At 41.4% G+C, this 20,659-nt stretch overlaps 2 protein-coding genes across 3 annotated transcripts in view; both read right to left on the bottom strand.

Moving 5' to 3' along the window:
• Nucleotides 1–16,987, bottom strand: part of TBK1 (TANK binding kinase 1) — a 38,511-nt gene extending 21,524 nt beyond the window's left edge. Inside the window, exons 1-6 of one of the 2 annotated variants that reach the window (XM_040982468.1) lie at nt 16,915–16,987; nt 14,568–14,685; nt 10,494–10,634; nt 6,775–6,904; nt 3,937–4,118; nt 541–701 (exon numbers count right to left, since the gene is read on the bottom strand). In XM_040982468.1, coding sequence (XP_040838402.1) covers nt 541–701; nt 3,937–4,118; nt 6,775–6,904; nt 10,494–10,634; nt 14,568–14,654 — 701 coding nt within the window. In that variant the 5' untranslated portion in view covers nt 14,655–14,685; nt 16,915–16,987. Of the gene's footprint in view, nt 1–540; nt 702–3,936; nt 4,119–6,774; nt 6,905–10,493; nt 10,635–14,567; nt 14,817–16,914 lie in introns of those variants that run through there. The other variant, XM_040982459.1, reaches the window with a different exon arrangement.
• A 1,630-nt stretch (nt 16,988–18,617) lies between these two features.
• The window catches only part of XPOT (exportin for tRNA), a 35,841-nt gene continuing 33,799 nt past the window's right edge, over nt 18,618–20,659 (bottom strand). Inside the window, exon 25 of the mRNA XM_040982481.1 lies at nt 18,618–19,865. Within this exon, the coding sequence (XP_040838415.1) occupies nt 19,839–19,865 (27 nt within the window). The 3' untranslated portion in view covers nt 18,618–19,838. The remainder of the gene's footprint in view (nt 19,866–20,659) is intronic.

Raw genomic sequence — 20,659 nt, forward strand, 5'->3', positions numbered from 1 at the left:
AGTGAACCAGTGGACAGAAGAGCTTTCTGTCTCTCCTTCTCTATGTAAATCTAACTTTCCAATAAAAATAAATAAATCTTTAAAAAAAGAACTTCTATTTAAAAACAAATAAATAAAAGCTCATGGAAAATTCGCATTTTAAAAATCCCATTCCTTTTTGAAGTCTCGTTGTATGCTAAAATGTTCAAGAACAGTTGGAAAGTTAGTGTGTAAGCTACTGTTCTAAAGCATTCTCTAAACACAGCACTCATAACCGTGTGTGGTTGCTATGAAGCCAAGGTCAGTGTATTTTTAATAATGTGTCCAAGCTTGGATACCATCCATGCTTTGATTACTGTAAGATATTTAAAGACATAATATGAGATTAGGCCTAGATATTTTATAAGGCTGAATTCTTATTAAGAAAAACCAAACAGCTTATAAATATAGAAATGACGGCTAAATCAATTTTTACTAGATATCAATATTCTAACATGATGCAACCAAATAAAATATACATTTTAAGAATCAACTTTAATTTTATATGAAAAAACCACTTACATCACTTCTTTATTTCTACGAGGCCCTTCAAAAGGTCTAAATGGCAATGATCCAGTGGCCGCATGGTAAAACGTGACCCCGATGCTCCAAAGATCAACTGTTGCTCCATATTTCTTCTGATGATCTTTTCTCAGCACTGCTCTCTCATACATATCAGGATGCTGAGAAGGGAAAAAAGGAAAAGAAAAGGATGGCAAAACTACAAGTTTCTGACCTCCTGGAGCATACTATGAACAAAAAAACAGGTATTCAATAATACCCAGAAGTTGTCATACTTTCTCAGTAATTCCACTTTTATAATCTGTAAAGTGTTTCACATCTTCCCTTTTCACTTTCAACTTCTAACACCGGCTCAGTTCCTCTCTCAATGTTGATGATGTCACTCCAGGCTTCAGCAAGAAGTCAGACCAACTCTTCTTTCTGTTCTTTACCAAATATCAACCTACCTGAAGCTGTGTCCTTTGTCCAGGGCTACTTTCCCATTATTATGGAGCTACTTCTACCAAAGGCCAACATTTCCATCCGTGCTGTAGAGTTCATAATATCATCTCACCAATTCCAGCAATCCAGAATTCAATTCTTGCACTTATCCTTTTCATATTATGTACCAACTTCCCTCTCTCTTGGATCATGTCTTTCCACTTATGAACACACCTGAAAATCTCCCATCTTAAATACCACTGCAATTGAGCTCACATTCCTCTGTCAACAAGCACTGAATTCTCTGCTTCCCAACTCAAAATAGTAGTCCATCTTTACAACTGTTACTTTCCAAAAATAATAAATATCATCCCTAGGATTTAATGCCTAAAACTATCTCCTGAATTGAGTTCCAGATTCACAAATGACTAAAAGGCAACTAAAATTTAACATCTCCAAAAAGAATTTTAAACTGCCGACTCAAACATGTTTCCTCCTAATCTTTATTAAGTAAATAGTATCATCTACCTAATTGTTCACATTCTGAACCTACCAGACAGCCTTGAGTCTTTGCCTCACCCCTCACATGTGATTCATCTAAACCAGGCATATGGACTCTGAAAAGAAAACTGAATTTTCTGAATTAATTCAGAGAACTAGCTTGACTGAGGTCCTCAGTGGATATAATGAGGTACACGCGTCGCTGGCCTGCTGCTAAACCCAAGTCCTTAAGCACAGAAGATGGTATTCCAGAGTTGCTGAGAACACACGGATCTTCTAAGAAACAGATCCATGCAGACTCTGACAGACACTCAGATCTGCAGAGAAGCAGCAACACCCAGGTTTAGTTTCCGAATGCCTTTACGGAAGTTACGTTGGCAACTTGAAGATTCTTAGAACACACAGCTTCAAGAATACAGCATAGATCAAAGCAGAGCCAACAGTCAAATAATCTCAACCCCAGACAATCCCTTATGACACTGCAGGATTCGTCTATGATCAGAGGAAGGCAACACTATGGTGAGAGGCTTCTAAACGAACGTAGTCCATGAGTCTGTCTCTAAAAGGGTCAGTCTCTGAATCTTGGCTGTGTGGTGTATGTCTGGGTAGGGAAAAAGATCCTTCTGGAATATACATTTTAATGAGAAATCAGAAGTGAAGATAAGCTGATGGGATTTGAGCTTTGAGGTGAGTGTCCAATCCTATGCCTACAGATACAATAGGTTTGAGGCATTTCTGGTTCTGTGGTATAGCATGTAAAGTGATTGTTGTCCAGAAAAGCAAAAGCCAGACCTCTGACTTAGCAGTTGACACTTAGTATATAAACATAGTTGTGAATAGGCCAAGAGTACCTGGATGTGCCTGACATCTGGAACATGAGGCCATCAACCTTGGAAGAGCAGATATAGTGATTCTAGGAGACAAAGTGGGGGGTGGGGCTCCTCTAAAGGTACAATAATATCCTAAGTGGTGGAGCTGTAAGCTAGTCCCCAAGGTGAGACTGATGGGTGGCTGTTTGGTGTGCGTCAGTCGGACATATTTTTGCTAAGTGGTTCTCTCCTGAATGTGCCTCGAGCTTGTGTAAGGCTTAGTATCAGGCCCAGCGCGGTAGCCTAGTGGCTGAAGTCTTTGCCTCGCATGCACCAGTATCCCATATGAGTGCGGCTTTGTATCCTGGCTGCTCCACTTCCATCCAGCTCCCTGCTTGTGGCTTGGAAAGCAGTGGGGGACAGTCCAAGGCCTTGGGACCCTGCACCCACATGGCAGACCCCAAAGAAGCTTCTGGCTCCTGGTTTTGGATCAGTTCAGCTCCAGTGATTGCAGCAACTTGGGGAATGGACCAACGGATGGAAGATCTTTCTCTCTGTATCTCCTTCTCTCTGTATATCTGCCATCCCAATAAAAATAAATCAATCTTAAAAATTAAAAAAAAAAAAAGGCTTAGTATCACTGGGATAGGCTACTATATCTGAAATTACAGTGTAATAAAGTAAACCCAAGGTTTTCAAGACCAAATCATTTGGACAACCAATTCATTCAGCAAAAATTACATTTACATTTACATGTGGAATAATTTTAGATTACTGGAGTTTCAACTATTGCACTTGGAGTTCATATATTTAATGTTTTACTCCTCCCAATTTAACAGCCTGTTAGAAGCAAATTAAACTGTAGCCCTGGGAGGTTCTGCAAAGGATTAATAGTTGGTAGTGGAGGAGCAGCTGTTATGTCCATCATCATAATTGGGGAGAGAGCAGAGACTGAAAGAAGTTTTACAATGTATTTAACAGTTTTGGAAAATAATCTTCATATGGTAATTATTTTCTGCTGTCCTATCAGATTATTTTGTAGGTGAGAAATATTTCTGATCCCACTTTATATAACACATCAAGTATTTATAGTTTTTCTGCAGAATGTAACTACATTTAAATCTCCTTGTTTAGTTTTATAAATTTTACCAAATCTACTTGTTTAGAAATGTTACCAAAAGTTGACCACTACTTTGGAAAATCATGTCACTGATATTGTTCTACTTGTGATAAGTGACAGACTAACTGCACATCTCAGTCACCCTACACTCGCACTGGGGTGCTGCCCAGGGAGAAGCACAGATGATGTGCTATAGCTTGCCAGGGAAGCTGCTCCTAAACCTTTACATGCACATATCCCTTATGCTATCATGAAGTCATTTCCTTTACATTAAGATATTATGCCAATCTTTCAACCAGATTTGTAGGCTAATTAAATTATCTGAGAATGTCATTTCAATTTATTGAAACAGTAAAATAATAGTACCTTTAGAAACCAAAGCCTAATTCTTTCGTTGCATACCATATTCATTAGTGTAAAAAGTTCATTTTTGTCACAAGAATTACATAACATTTTACAGTGAATGGGCTAATTACCCAATTATATTTGTTTTTAACATACATATATGGCTTTTTAAAATACAATTATTAACGACACATAACTCACCAAATATTCTTCCGTGCCATATAGAGAAACAAACTGCTCATCATCTTCTAATTCTCTAGCTGCACCAAAATCTGTGAGTTTGTACACCGACTGCCCATCTTCTCCGATGACTCGCATGATATTTCCTGGTTTGATATCTCGGTGCACAATGCCATTCTCTCGGAGATGATTCATTCCACCAACTTAAAAAAACAGATGCAAAACAAAGTAAATCATAAAGTAGATATCTATGTGTATCAAATTCATTGATCCAATACATTCCTACTCACTCAAAATTGATCAAAGCTTTTCTGAAAGTTTCCCCAAAGTCATTTTCTCAAAGTAACACATGGTTTCTAAAAGTATTTTAAAGGATTTACTTAGTAACTAAAGAAATCTTCCATGTGCTGGCTCATGCCTCAAGGGCCACAATAGCCAGTGCTGGGCCAAGACAGCCGGGAGGTTCCTGTGGGTCTCTGACATGGCAGAGGGGCCCGAGGACCTGGAGCAGCTACCACTGCTTCTTCAGGAGCTTTACCAGGGAGCTGGATCAGAAGTGGAACAGCCAGAATTTGTACAAGCAGCCATATGGGATGCTGGCATTGTGGGCGGCAGCTTAACTCATTGTCTCAGTCCTGGCCCTGGTATATTTATATTTTCTATCTCATGCATCAGTTATAAAGTTTTATAACGGTAAAAATCAGTATGGTATAAGAAAGAGACCATCTTTCAGGCCAATGTGATGGCTCAGCTGTCCAATCATTTGCCTGCAAGTGATGGGATCCAATATGGGAGTTGGTTCGTGCCCTCGCTGGCTCCACTTCTGATTCTGCTCCCTGTTTGTGGCCTGGGAAAGCAGCAGTAGATGACCCAAAGCCTTGGGACCCTGTACCATGTGGGAGAACTGGAAGAAGCTCCTGGCTCCTGGCTTTGGATTGTTACAGCTATCTCTTATAGCTGTTATACAGCTATCTAGGAAGCGAACTAGTGGATGGAAAATCTTGCTCTCTGTCTCTTCTCTCTGTAAATCTGCCTTTCCAACAAAAATAAACACATCCTTTTAAGAATATATACATATATAAAAGAGATCATTGTTAAATTGTAGAAATGTAACGAAACTGGAATAAACCACATGATTTCCTAAACCAGTCTTGGATATTTAGTTCTGATTCTAACAAGTATTATTCCCAAGGAAGATACCAATCTCTCACCACATTTTTTTTTAAAGATTTATTTTTAAATTTTTATCGCAAGTCAGATATACAGAGAGAGGGAGATCTTTCGTCCGATCCTCTGTCCGATCATTCAGTCCCCAAGTGGCCACAACAGCTGGTGCTACGCTGATTCTAAGCCAGGAGCCAGGAATTTCTTCCAGGTCTCCCACACAGATGCAGGGTCCCAAGGCTTTAGGCCGTCCTTGACTGCTTTCCCAGACCACGAGCAGGGAGCTAGATGGGAAGCGGGGCTGCCAGGATTAGAACCAACACCCATATGGGATCCCAGCATGTTCAAGGCAAGGACTCTAGCTACTAGGCCATTGCACTGGGCCCTCACCACATTTTTACATGTCTTTTCCTCAATAAAATTTCCCTAAAAAGCAAACTGAATTCAACATGTAGTAGTAAAATATAGATACACCAACTGGGATGATCTAGGCCAATGCCAGGTGCCCGGAACTCCACCCATGTCTCCAGTGTTGGTGGCAGAGTCCAGATACTTGGGCCATATTTAGCTGCTTTCCCAGGTACGTTGACAGGGAACTGAAGGAGCCTGATTACAAGCGGGGCAACTAGGCCTCAAACCCAGTACTCACATGGGATGCCAAGTGTAAGTGGTTGCTCAACTCACTGCACCTATGTTTAATGCATTTAAAACAAATAGTCTCATTTTATTAGAGATAGAGAGGCAGAGAAAGAGAGAGAGAGAAAGAGAGAGAATATCTTTTTATCTGCTGGTTTGCTCTTCAAATTCCTGCAACAGCTGCTGCTGTGGTAGGCCAGGGCCAGGAGCTGGGACCAGCTTTCCCACACACTACCCAGGGTATGTGTTAGCAGGAATCTAAAATTGGACTTGGAACTCAAAGGCGGCACTGTAATACAGGATGCAGGCACCCCTACGAACATCTTAGCCACCATACCTCAAGACAGTATCATACTGTTACCCTCTTAGCCACTGTACCTATGTATCTCATACTGTTATCCTTGTCAACACTTGTTTTTGATTTTAAACATTCTGAGTGTGAAGTGGTACATTTCACCATGATTTCAATTTGTAATTCCTCAATAACTAATGATGCTAAATATCTTTCCTCATGTACCTCTCAGCCATTTATATATTTCCTTTGGAGAAACATCTATTCAAACCCTCTGTTCATCTTTAAATTGTGATGCCTTTTTACCAGATAAATTCATTAGGGATAAAAGATTTGCAAACATTCTCTTTAACTCTATGAGGATTTAGTCCCTTCCTTGTAAAAGATTTACTTATTTTTATGAAAAGGCAGATTTACACAGAAAAGGAGAGACAGAGACAAAGATCTTCCATCCATGGGTTTGCTCTCAAAAGGCTGGTTTCAAAGGTAGAAGCCAGGAGTCTCCTGCAGGCCCCCACGCACCTAGATCATTCTCTGCTGCTCGCTCAGGCCACCAGCCCACATGGGATGCCACCGTGCCAGCCACACATATGTGTTTAAGGTGGATAAAGTTCAGTTAATCTATTCTCCTTTTTCATACTTGCATTTTAGGTTTCATTTCTAAGAAAGCATTATGTAAAGGTCTTCAGTTTGAAGTTTTAGTTAACTTTTTTATTCTGAATAACTAAATCTCATGTATCTAAAACCAGATAAATAAGTAAACATACCCACATCACGCAGAACAATTAAAAATTCAGATTCTGGCAGTCCATAGGCATTGGATGGCTCCTCTAAAACAGTGTATAAACTCCCACATGGACAAAACTCCATAATAAGTACTTTATGTCTTGATGTTGTCTGGAAGAAAGAAAAGTATGGTTTGATTATATGCCAGGACTTTTCGAATTTTATTTAAATGCTATACCTGCTATAACTACAAAGGAACTCAAACTACTCTGACCTGTGATGCATTAAACCAAAGAACATCTTTCAAATTCCTATTAAGAAAGTTGGGTTGATTTTTCAAAGACAAATTCGTAAAAAGTAACTAAGTCTGACACAAGTCACTGTAGCAATGTTCTATCAGTTCTATTAAAATTACCTTTAGTTCCTTATGCATAATAGTATACTTAGGTCAAAAGCTCTTCTAGCTGATCTCTTAAAAACTTTGGAGATTCTTCTCATGACAAGTCTTTTTACTCCAGAAATGAGCCCTGTTCTTGATAACAAATGGGTGGCAGAACAGCAGCCAAGTCTGTCCATTTGTATTTGACCTGCTCATTTGTTTTAAACCATAACTTATAATGCACCATTGATTACAAGAGGAATCGTCACTATAATAATAGCTCTACAGGGAAAAAGAAATACTATGAAATTACACGTATTAGAAAGTTGAATCAGTTTTTTTTTTAACTATGGCTAGGGAAGACTACTTTTTTTTTAAGATTTATTTTTATTTATTGGAAAGTCAGACATACAGAGAGGAGGAGAGACAGAGGAAGATCTTCCATCCGATGATTCACTCCCCAAGTGAGCACAATGGCTGATGCTATGCCGATCTAAAGCCAGGATCCAGGAACTTCTTCCGGGTCTCCCACACGGGTGCAGGGTCCCAAGGCTTTGGGCCGTCCTCCATTACTTTCCCAGGCCACAAGCAGGGAGCTGGATGGGAAGTGGAGCTGCCAGGATTAGAACCAGCGCCCATATGGGATCCAGGGTCGTTCAAGGTGAGGACTTTAGCCGCTAGGCCACGCCGCCAGGCCCAAATGAGTTTTAAAATCCAGTATTCATTTCTGTGTTTATATCCTTCTAAAAATTTTTTTCCAGGCCTGACACATAGCCTAGTAGCTAAAGTTCTCACCTTGCATACGCCAAGGATCCCACGTGGGCACTGGTTTGTACCCCAGCAGTCCTGCTTTCCATCCAGCTCCCTGCTTGTGGCCTGGGAAAGCAGTGGAGGATGGTCCAAAGCCTTGGGACCCTATACCTATGTGGGAGACCCAGAAGAGGCTCCAGGCTTCTGGCTTCAGATTGGCTCAGCTCTGACCATTGAGGCCATTTAGGAAATGAATCAGCAGATGGAAGACCTTTTCTGTCTCTCCTCATCTCTGTAGTCTGATTTTCCATCGCTTCTCAGCCTTTACACTAAGATCAAGTATAGTATCTGTATATCTGACCTTCAAATTAAAAAAAAATTTTCCCTACATATTTCCAAAATACTTGTACAAAATATTTCAAATTTTTTACTACTCAGCAAGTATGAAAAAAGGAAAGAAGTGTAAAAGGAAAAGTTGTTTTTAAATTACCAAATATTATATGATTTTTAAAAGATATACAATTTCATCCATCACAGAGATAATTATGCTAATAATTTGGTATATTTCTTTTCAGTTTTTCTTCCTATGAGTCAAATCATATTATACTAACACAATTTGTAGTATATTATGTGTGCCCGTGTATGTATGTGTATAAGCATATACAGATATATATGTCAGGGTCATACTGCAGTTTTGAAAGACAGTTGTGTGCACACATACAAACTCTGCCATCTGCTGGTTCACTCCCCAAATGCATGTCCCACAAAGCCTGCACTAGGCAACTGAAGTCTGTAGTCAAAAACTGGATCTGGGTTTTGCATTCAGGGAGTAGGAATTCAACTACTTAAGGCAGGCTGCACGTTACAGGAAAGCAGGAGTCAGGAGTAGAGCCACAGACTGAACCCAGGCACTACAAAAGATGCAAGCATCACAACTAGTATCCTAACTGCTACACTGACACATACATCTTTTATTGTCATTTTCTATGTAACTGTATATATAAGCATATTCCTAGCAGTCACAATTTTGGTAAGGATCTCTATTAGTGTGTAGTAAAGAATTAACTTTATCCAAAGAGAAATCTGGCTTTTCCTTCAGACATGGGGAAGTGGTCTCTGGCTCCTGAAAGGGGATGGTTTGCTTGCTGGACAGCATGTCACCACGGGATCTGTGATAGCACTTCAGGACTCATCCTATCAGTTCTGATCTCCAAAGGAAAGAGACCAGAGGCCCATGCCTGGACCTCAGGAAGGGCTGGAGACTAACACATCTCATGCAGCCAACACAGTCACAACAAGACGATGCCCTAATAAAAGCTGTAGAAAGCTCTGCAGTCTGGCACATACTCTGTGCATATCATCAGACACCAGCCAGAAGGCTACCACACCACTGAGGCCCAGAAAACTTCACCTCTGGAACCCTCTCCCATCCCACCTTTTGTGTCTCCTTTGGCTCATTCTAATATGTATCCTTCAGTTATAATTCAATAGGAATTGTAACACTTCTCTGAGTTTCATTGAGTAATTTCACATTCCATCAAATTATCAAAACACAGGGTCATTCACTGAAGCCCCCAGATTGGCAGTCAGAAAAGTCTGAAATAACAGTAGTCTTGGGGACTCCTGAACTTGGGACTGAGTATCTGAAGTGAGGACAGTTTTGTGGGTACTGTTCTGACTCCACAATTTGCCAAATCCTTTGGAGTAGGAAGTTTTGGACAGAGTTGGCAGTTTGAAAGGGTGTGCTCACAACCTTGAGCTTGGCTCCTCCTAGTAATTAAACAGTCTAACTTATTCAACATACTTAACCATTTCTTAAACCAAAAAATGTATAAATTAAATTTATGCATATAATCATTTTATTTACCATTATTATATTTGTCATTAAGAAATAACAAAAAATGAAAACACTACTAAATTTATATTTCAAAAGAGAGGACTTTTCTGGTTTTAATCCCGGTAGCTCTCCACTTTCGATCCAGCTCCCTGCTTGTGGCCTGGGAAAGCAGTTGAGGACGGACCAAGACTTTGGGACCCTGCACCCGCGTGGAAGACCCAGAGGAGGTTCCTGGTTCCTGGCTTTGGATCGGCACAACACCGGCCGTTGTGCTCACTTGGGGAGTGAATCATCGGACGGAAGATCTTCCTCTCTGTCTCTCCTCCTGTCTGTACATCTGACTTTGTAATAAACATAAATAAATCTTTTTAAAAATTTTTAAAAAAAGAGAGGACCTCACTGATTTTAAAATGGATTTTTATTTCCAATATTCCTAGATTATTTTTCCTGCCAATATCCTTACTTTTGCTATTTCTTTCTAAAACCAATTCTATCTTTTATAACTGAACTTCACATATTAATCCCTGAACTCCTAGAATTTTTAACCTTTTTCTGAAACTTATTTGTATTTTTTTTTCATGCTTCTTTTCATGCCAGTTACTAACTTCAGTTAGCCTCTTTTTCAAATCCTGTGATTCCATTCTTACACTATACCCACTACTATACTTATTAAGAATTCTCAGGGACAGACTGCTTGGTTCTATAAACCCTTATCATCATTTTCGTATCAGAATCTGTCTCTTGAGTCACAATGACTACACGATGACACAATTAAGTAAAGCCTGATGACTTACCTCTTCTTCAATCGCAAATAATTTAACAATGTTTTTGTGATTGAGTTTTTTTAACACTTCAAATTCTCTCATTTGAACATCCAGTGGACGAAGGAAGCTTATATTATTAAACACTTTGATAGCGAACAAATCACCAGTTTTCTAAGAAGAAATAAAAAAGAAAAACATGTTACTTATATATAATTTGTAAAGAAGGTAAAAAATTCCCATTACAACTTGCTGTAGCAATTTCTTTTAAAACACCAAACAACTTCCATGCATAAGTAATTTCTATGAAGATCCTTGATTTTTTTGCAAAAGTTTTTTTGAAAAAAAAAAAGGCATGGAAAGTGAAACCATCTTCTGGGTATGAAAGAGAAAGAGAAACTCCTAAGGGTTATTCCAGGATCTAGTCATTTCAAGCAATCAAAACAGGAACAAGGTGATGGACAACTACATTCTACTCATGAAACATTTATTAATCATATTAAAAACAACTAACATTTCAGAGCGACTTCCTAATTACAGCATTGTGTGCACTGAGTAGGCGCTGGCGCCAGGCTAAAGGAGACTGTGCTGGAGAGATTGCTGTGCCCTGGATCACTTCCTGCAGCTTCACTAGGCGACCAGGATAGGCTGCTTCTTCCCAGACCACCTCTGAAGAATTGAAGACATTTCCTTCTCTCCAGTGAGCCCGGATGGACCTGCAACATCCCCCTCTCTCTGTCTCCTGGCTGAATGAATTAGACCACTCACAGACATGAGAACTTATAGCTGTATCTGGGATGGCATCATAGAAGTAGAAAATGTTTCGGGTAGTCACCGCATTCACAGTCTTCATTATTCCTCCTTTAGCCTCTCTTCCAGACCCTTCTTCTCCCTTCCAATCACTCTGCTGACCAAGTCTCTCCCTTTGGAGTTTGGACTGATCCTTGCCCATCCACCCACCCACCTTCTTCTCTGATTTATCTATGGCTGAACCTCCTGGAACAAGTGGAGAGAGAATTTTCTTCTTGTGCCTGGGGTTCAAGCATGCCTGGCCCAACTGAACTTCAAGGTTCTGTCATGGCCTCCGTGTCTTCCTGTGTGGGCTCTCCACAGCTTCACATTCAGCTTCACCGCTCAGGGCACCAGGCCAACCCAGAATCACAGCTTCTTCAAACAACTTCACAGCTCCATAATCTCACTCCTGGAGATCACCATAGGAAAGCCCCTGCTTATGGGTCCCCTTCGCCCCCTGGTCAAGCTAATATATACAAACAGGATTCTTTCCAGAGGAAAAAGGCCACTGATCATTTTTAGACAATATGAAAAGAAAAAACAATGTAAATACAGTTCAATTGTGCTTTTTCCAAGGAAGACACTGTAATTACTGGATAAAGATTTTTGTTAAGAATCCTTGTCTCAAACTCAGTTGAAAATTAAGAGAATCCTAATAGCACACAAAGTACGGAAAATAATATAATGTTGGAATATGCTGTGATCAAGGCAGAATTTCTCCAGCTCTACAGTATACACATTACCTATAAAGACCAGTAAGATACCTGTGCAAATGCACCATTTTCCTTTTAGTCACTTTATTTATTCCCTTTATTCATTAAGTCAAAGCATACACACAGAAATACGTATGTTCAGATCAACAGACTCTCCCAACAATCTCTTGCCTTCAATCTCAGCGTGGTTGTCATGCACACATACATGCACAACTCGATCATCTTAAGCACAAATATCAAAGGGCTACTATCATGGTTTGAAATTCCTCATACAAAAAAAAATAATCCTTCATAGAAATAGGGGTGTTACTGGATATAGTCTGAAACACTAGAAGTCACTAAGGACAAAAATGGTTTCTCAAAACACATCCCTGGGAAGATAGTTGGGAACCAAACACTAAACTGGATCTTAGCAATCTTGTAATTCAAATCTAATCTTAAAATCCCATGATATGTATCCAAAATACATTTTTGTTTCCTTTAAAGAACCTCAGGTTGTATGACTATTAAATCTAATCCATCCTATTCAATCATTTTATCATTTAGCAAACACAGACTGTCAACTCTGCAGAAGCTCTTACATGAGGGACACTAAGTAATGAAAGAATAGAACATATGAAGCATCTACTAATGTCAGGCATTTCATATGTATCTCATCCAACCACTGTCACTGCTGACTGCCATCCTGTCAGTGTCGAAATTATATCCCTTCAAGTATCACCCTGCACATCAGTTGCCAGTATCTAGCATATGCCAAGTGATTATTAAAGTTTTTCAGGTCAGTTTGGACTATAGGAAGACAGATGATCAGATGTGTTTTCAGTGCTAAATTCTGTGTCATTTAACCATTTCTTTCTTGACACAAACAATATGAAGGATAGGAATGCTCCAGGTTAACCACAACGAATGTGAATAAGGATCCATATCCCGCAGATTTGCCTCTAATTCTATAATGGTAGAATATATGGGGCCAGCACTGTGGCTTCACAAGCTCAAGTAATGGCATCCCGTATAGATGCAGGTTCATGTCCCAGCTGCTCCACTTTCCATCCAGATCCCTGCTAATGGCCTGGAGAAGCAGTGAAGAATGGCACAATGCCTCAGGACCTCACAGCCATGTGGGAGACCAGAAGTTTCTGGCTTCTGGCCTCAGACTGGTTCAGCCCTGGCCACAGGGACCATTTGGGGAGTGAACCAGTTCATGAAAGATCCTTCCCTCTCTGTCTCTCCTTCTGTCTGTAAATCTGCCTTTCCAATGTCAATAAATAAATCTCGAAAAAAATAAAATAAAAAGCTGTTTGTATGTCACTCCTGAATCACTCAATGAGCCATACAGGCCGTTTATAGTCCTATCTTCTTCCCAGAGGAAACAGCTCCATCTGCCCTTGGTTTCACTGTCACAGAGAGAACTGACAATCTCAAGGTTACAGGAAAATAGGAAGAAATTCTTCTCTACTAAAACCTATGGAGTTTAGGAGACTATAAACATCATTTTTCTCAAAAAAAAAAAAAATAGTTAACACTGCTGGGGCTGGCATTGTGGTACCATGCCTGCTTGTAATGCTGACACTCCATATAAGAGTTTCACTTTAAGATTCTTCAACGTCCAGCTACTTTGCTTCTTATCTAACTCCTCGGTTAATGTCCCTGAGAGACCAGCAGAAGATGGCCCACGTACTTTGGCCCCTGCCGTCCACGTGGAAGACAAGGATCGAGTTTCTGGTTCCTGGCTCTGTCCTTGCCTAGACCTGGCTGCCGTGACTAGCTGAGGAGTGAACATACTGAAGGAAGACTTCCCTCTGTGTCACTCTACTTTTCAAATAAACAAATCTTGAACACATACACACAAATTAATGCTAGAAAATCACTGATTATTGGCATAAGAAAAGGTTGTTTTCCCCTCCATTACTTTTCCAGCCTCCTTCCCAGAACAGAAACTATTTAATTTCTCAATTTTAAGTTATTTTAATTATCTTTCATTTCATCCTCCAGTATCAAATCTGAAACTAAATCTTTTTGGCTCTTGGAGAAGCACCTCTGGAATTAACCCGTTTATTCTATCCCCACTTCCAGTACCAGGTTCTAATTACCTCATACCATGATATTTAGCCTTTTCTACTTGAGATTCTCCTCCAGGAGGAGGAGATTCTCCTGGAGGAGAATCTCATTCTGTTCTACCCTTTATGATGCTATTCTAGTGGGAATACATCAGAATCATCTGTGGGTTCCGCATGCTTTCATCTCCAAATCGCTGCCACAGGGACCAGGCTGAGAGCTGTGGAACAACACTAAACTGGTATGTATTTTCCCTGCCTCTTTTCAGCCCCTTAGTTTTCCCTTATTCCTTGTCTCCTTTAATCTCTGCCTCCAACGGACAGACATGCTGACTGACTCTCACATAATCACACTTTTAAAATTCATAAAAATATCACACAGAGTATTTCTTTATAGACTCAGGAATGAAACCACAAAAACCATTACAAAATTCTTCAGACAAAAAAAAAATTACCCACATACTTCAGTGTAGGTATGCCTCTCAGAAGGGAGTATTTGTATTTACCGTAGTACTCACAAAAGTCTGCAAAGTGTTCTCTGTACCAACCTTGTGTCTTCCCCGAAAGACATTTGCAGTAGCTCCTTGGCCCAAAATGTCCGACAAGAGCCACAGGTGATTAGAAGTGCTCTGCATCTCGGCTGGGTCAGGTGATCCTCTTGCTACACTAAGAGATAAGAACATGTTTAGCATGTTTTCATATAAACAATACAGTGAAGGAGTAACTGTTAGCTGCCTTTTGGGCTCAGTTAAGACCTCCATTAGCTACTGCTGACTTGAAATGTGTAAGCAGGACAAAGTAAGCATCCGTGTTTCTAGCAATATTAAAGGCTAGCATGCTTTGTGGACTCAGAAAAACCATTTACCATTGGTATCTTACATATTCGATGTAGCTCACGTACTGTTGGGTATAAGCATGCATTTCCCTTCTCATTTTGCCTTTGAATATGAGTGATACTGGCTACTAACCTCCTTCAAATGTTCTGAAAGATGAACCAATAAGATATATCAAAATGTTTTAAGTCCTAATGTAAAACGATAAGGCATACACAACAATTGCTTTGTTTTCCTCTAGGGCTAGGCAACATAGATGAAAACAACTTACTTAACAACATAACCCTAAATTTTCACCTACACCCAGCTTGACAGTCATAACCCAAAGGTACAAGAACTATTATTCCTGAAAAGTTACTAACTCTTCTGAAACTAAGTTAAGGATGGCTTCTCTGACTTCCAACATACAAAAATACAATATACCAGCTATGTATTCCAAGTCCTAAAAAAACAGGTGTCACCTCTAGCTTCATGCTTCCACACCGAAAAGCTATGGAACTTAAACATATTGGAAATACTCGAGTCCGGTGGTCGCAAAAAATAAAAAGAAGAACACCAACCCAGCAAAGACACTCATCTCAACATACATTCTAAATCTGCACATGTGTCTATCAAGAGCATTTACGAACTTGCATTAATATCTCTTCATAATAAGTTAAAACAAAGAGCAGCATGAGTTTGCTGGACTAGGCATCCCAATGTTGAATTAATAACTGCCAATATCAGAAGCACAGAACATATCCAACTGCCAGGCAGATAAGCCCACCTATATCTGGTACACTGGCTATTTTTATATAATTTTAACACACATCTAATTCAGATACACAGCACATATAAACAGCTATTGGAAAGAAGAGATAAAAACGAGATTCCCTTCTCACCAACAGGGAATACACATTTGTCAATTATCGTACTCCATTTAAGAGGCAACCAACGTCCCTAGAGACTAATGACAGACCATCCCTCATTAATGTAACTGTTTCAGACAGCTGTGAATGGCCAACAGTACCCTGGGGTACCTTATGGATAACACAAAACAGGCTGATGAACTAAGACATCTGCTCTCCAGATGCAGATGCAAAAATGGTCTCACCAGAGTTATCAGGGGGAAATGTCTTCCATGAACCCCACCACAACTCAGGCTGACTGACACATGACTCAGCACCCCCACGGTGCTTACAAGAGAGAAACCCTCCAAGAGAGAAACCCTTACAAGAGAGATTTCCGACTCAACAAGTACTCTGAGGTTATCTGAGGGGCTGTCTGCAGCCTCCTCTTCCACGCTGTCCAAAAGGAAAGTTACCCTCTGTCCAAGGCTGCAAACAGGTCTGGCGACATAGCCTACTGTCAAAGTTCCAGGATTTTCAAGCTCTAACCACTACATGAAACAGTAAAGAGATAGGATGATTAGGGGTCCCAAGTTGAAAAAAGGATCAGCTTTGGTTATACGCCTATTACCAGAGAGAACCAGTTCTGAGGCCACCCATAACAATCACCTGGAGAATGGATCGGAAATGAAAACCATAAGCCAAGTCAACAAGGAGTCAGGCAGCATTTGGGAACTTGTATTTCACTCGTTTACATTAAAAAAAAAAATTTTGGCTTCTAGCTTCCGGTGTGAGTCAATCTCAGCTAACATCGCTGAAACCACAACGACACGTCCCTTTGTAATCATGTGAGGCATAAATCCATTTTCAACCTGCCGATCGCAGCTAGCCTATCCTCCCCGGCGGGTACCCTATCCTCCCCGGCCGCCGGGCCCCGGGCCCCGTCCTCTGAGTGCCCACCGCCACCGGCCAGCGCAGAGGGCCCGGGCTGCGGGGCAGAGGGCCGGCTGCCGGCCGAGGAGTCGAGAAGGACGGGGCAGGGCCCACGCGCGCCCGCGCTGCCCAGCTGTGGACGCCCGGCAGCCAGGGCCTTCGGGTCGTGCGGGGGCCCCTCGGGTCAGCAGCCCTGACTCAGCATGCCCCCGCTCCAGGAGGCTGGGAGCGCCCGGCGCCGCGCCAGGCCCGGCCACCCGCGCCCCCACACCGCTACGGCCCCAACACCCGCGCCCGCTCACCCGGCCGGGTCTCCGCCACGCCACAGCCAGCGGGATCCCGAGGCCTCCTGGCGCCCCGGGCCGCTTCCGGCTTCGCCAGCCCTGGCCGCGGGGCACGTGACCGACGGCCGGCGTGCGGGTGCGCGTGCGCACGCCTGCCGGCCCGCGCGGCCGCCGTCGCCGCCCCTGGCGCGGGTGGGAGCCCCGGGTGCTCCTGGTGCAGGTCGTGGCTGGCACCGTCCGCCTGTCCCCTTGCGCTTCGCTTGCTCGCTCGGGTTTACAGGCGGGCAGCGCTGCGCAGGAAACGCGAGCCGCGATCCCCGCTCGGTGCCGGAGCGTGCGCAGCTGTTGATGTCCACACTGTAACCTCGGGGGGACCGTCCCCCGCAGGGATGTCTAAGTCCGGCCAGATCTAGTTCCACCTGTTTCTAGAAGCCTGCTTTCACCGCGGTGGAGCCACTGTCCTCAACGTCAGCATGTTCCCTCACACCCTCTCTCAGATGGCCACAGTGCAGAACTTGGTTCTAAACTTCATGTAAGAACTGAGCAGCACGAAGGTCCCGTGCTGCAGTGTTCGTGCAGCCAAGGTCTCGAGCTGCTGTTTCCCAGAAAGGGATCGCCCTGCGCGCTGCCCTAAGGTGTGGGGCAGACTCCTGCAGGTGCAGGGCAGCATCTCCAAGGAGAGCTTGCTTCTCGTAGGGGAGACTGAAATAGGACAGACTGTGGTTGCCGCCCCAGCTCCCCCTGCCAAGGACCGACTTCCAGCGAGTTTGTGACCCAAGCGTGTTTTATCACTACACAATGAAGATGGCAAAAGCCCACTCTACTGAGTTCTTGGTAAGTGATTTTTATTAGATTGTAAGACAACGTTAAAGTGCCGAAATCATCCTAGTAACAGACTACCCACTGCTTACAGTCATTGAAACCCACAGTTCAAGGTTGTGGAAGAAAATGTGACTAACCGGACTGCCTTGATCACGTGATTACATCATAGAAACACACTAAAAATACTACAGTATTAAAGACTACATGGGCACAGCTCTTGTTCAGGTTTGAATGAACTGCTAGGCCCAGGACTGGACCAGGCGTCATAAAACCTGCTGTTATTTATGCCTAAATCAGATTCCTGCCTCTGGCCTGGGCTATCTGACCGGTGACCGGTGGAGATTCACCCTCGATCTTTAGGTGCTTGCTTTTGGAAATAAAATCATTAATGATTGTGATGATGCTCTCTCTGGGCAACTTCAGGAAACAAGCATGGGAATTCATACGCATACTTATGTAACGTTATGTTTTATTTTTGTTAAAACTATTTCCATGTCCCAACGTATCTCTAAACATACAAGAATCTTCTAAAGAGCAGAGTTGGGGGTGTCAACTTTCCGTATAATCAGTCGGCAGCACAGTAATACAAACTATTACCAAACATTTCTGTGCTAGCTACTGTAACATGTTACTAAATCTTTAATGAGTTATGAGGTAGCTACCATTATTTTCTTCATTTTACAGGTGGGGAAACTGAGGTAGAAAAAGTTGCTTAAAACCAGTTAGGAGCAGAGCTGGTACTGGGCTCTAACTAGCTGGGTCCCAAGGGCCTTTGTGCTATAAGGCCTTGACCATGGGGAAAGGACACACTTCAGTACACTTCATGACTGCAGTAGACACAATCATCTCTCCCTCAGTCCAGGGGAACCTAGCCAAATAACACCCAACTTTCATTTATCTACTTTTAAAAACATTTTTATTGAGGTATAATACACATTTGTTTCACTGATATATTTTTACAATGAACTGTCAATTTAGTTTATTTCATGATATAAAGGAAATCCTTAAAATTCCTCATGGAATTAGAATCAGAAAAAGATTCCTGTTCGCATATTAGAACATAATGTTAACGAATTTCTAGGCCATGGAAGCCCACCCACGAAAGCCCCAGGGCACCCACTGGCCAAAGGTACAAACTCCTACTGAAAGCTTTAACAGGAGGACTTCCATGGCTGCAACATTCTGCTGCGATTTGGCCCCTCTTCGCACCTATTCAATGCTAGTACTAATATTATCATTTTTTCTCTTGCTTTCTGAAGTGAACAAAAATGAAGAAAGGTAGGAGGAAATACTTGTGGTAATTAAAGTGTCCAGTTAATATTCACACACATCATAAACACATAGGTGTGCTGTACTCTACTACGCCATCCAATCAAAGCATGAGGGTAAAAACTTGGAATTTTATCATCAGATTCACAGAGTCTTTTTTTAGTGCATTCTTACAAAACTCTTTTTACAGAACTAAGCTGCCTATAATTTTATAGAAGTCTAATAAAATGAAACAGGAAATTCACACTCAGCTTTACATATATTGAAGTGGGAAATCAAGGAAACATTAAGATGAGAAATTAAGGCTAAAGTATTTATAATAATTCCAGAAAAGACTTGGTAGATTTCACTACATAAAATTTATTTACTATTTTATTAAAAAAAGTGTAATACCATCACCTACTTTTTTTAATTGATTAATTTATGAAACCATTCTGTTTTGTAGAATACATATTGGCATTGAAACAGCTTAAAGAAATGTAATGGTTATCTACAAAAAATTAGTTTTGATTATTATATTTCCTCTATACTTTAAAAGTACACTGTTTTTCACTGCTATGGTTTTTATAAAGAATTTGACATGAAGTTCCAAATAAAAAAAAATTAAGGTACTGAAGGTAACTGCTACCTTTTAACAGCATTTTACATATAACAATTTTAGCTGGCATGCAACTCCTCTTGTCACATACCTGTCATTTAGGGAAAATTACACCCATTTTACAGAAAATCCAAATACATACACTGCAATAAGCTCAAAAAATGTTAAAAAGATGAGTGTGAATGGCACACAAAAACTGCTTCATAAATAGCTAATTTCTTTTCAGGAAGTCAGGCACAGGGAAATCCAGTCCTTAGGGCTTTGCTCTCTGGAAGAACACCTGTAAATAGAATTTTAATATAATTAATGTAATGTCAGAAGATAGCACCACTTTCACATGGACAATTTCCCCAGCGTTTGGAATGCTAGTTATTCTTACGTCCTACAGGTATTAAAAATGTCACATTCTTCATAAATTCATATACAATCTACTTTATCTTCTGGGAAATTTGACAGTATACATATGGCTTAAGTTGATATCCTCTAGCTGGGACTATAACGAAAATGTGGTATAACTTAATGCTATAACATTTAAAGACAGAAGTTCTAATTTCTTTTTCTTTTTTTTTTTTTAAGATTTATTTTATTTTTATTGGAAAGGCGGATATACAGAGAGACAGAGAGGAAGATCTTCCATCCAATGATTCACTCCCCAAGTGAGCACAACGGGCCGATACTATGCCGATCTGAAGCCAGGAGCCTCTTCCGGGTATCCCACCCGGGAGCAGGGTCCCAAAGCCTTGGGCCTTCCTTGACTGCTTTCCCGGGCCACAGGCAGGGAGCTGGAAGGGAAGCGGGGCTGCCGGGATAGAACCGGCGCCCATATGGGATCCTGGTACATGCAAGGCGAGGTCCTTACCCACTGTGCCACCGCGCCGGGCCCGAAGTTCTAATTTCTTAAGGAAAGAAATTATTTCCAGTTCAGCACTTCAGACTATAATTAAGCCAGCAAGCAGTGGCTGACCTACTGTTGTATACTTGCAATCCATAGTTATATAGCTATTAAGTGAGCCCCAGAAATAGGAATTGATAGGCAGTGGGTCACAGAACTCAAGAGCTGTGTTTATTACTCTC

This window comes from Ochotona curzoniae, unplaced genomic scaffold, assembly GCF_017591425.1.
Source record: "Ochotona curzoniae isolate NIBS_2020 unplaced genomic scaffold, NIBS_Ocur_1.0 contig_1014, whole genome shotgun sequence".
Taxonomy (NCBI): domain Eukaryota; kingdom Metazoa; phylum Chordata; class Mammalia; order Lagomorpha; family Ochotonidae; genus Ochotona; species Ochotona curzoniae.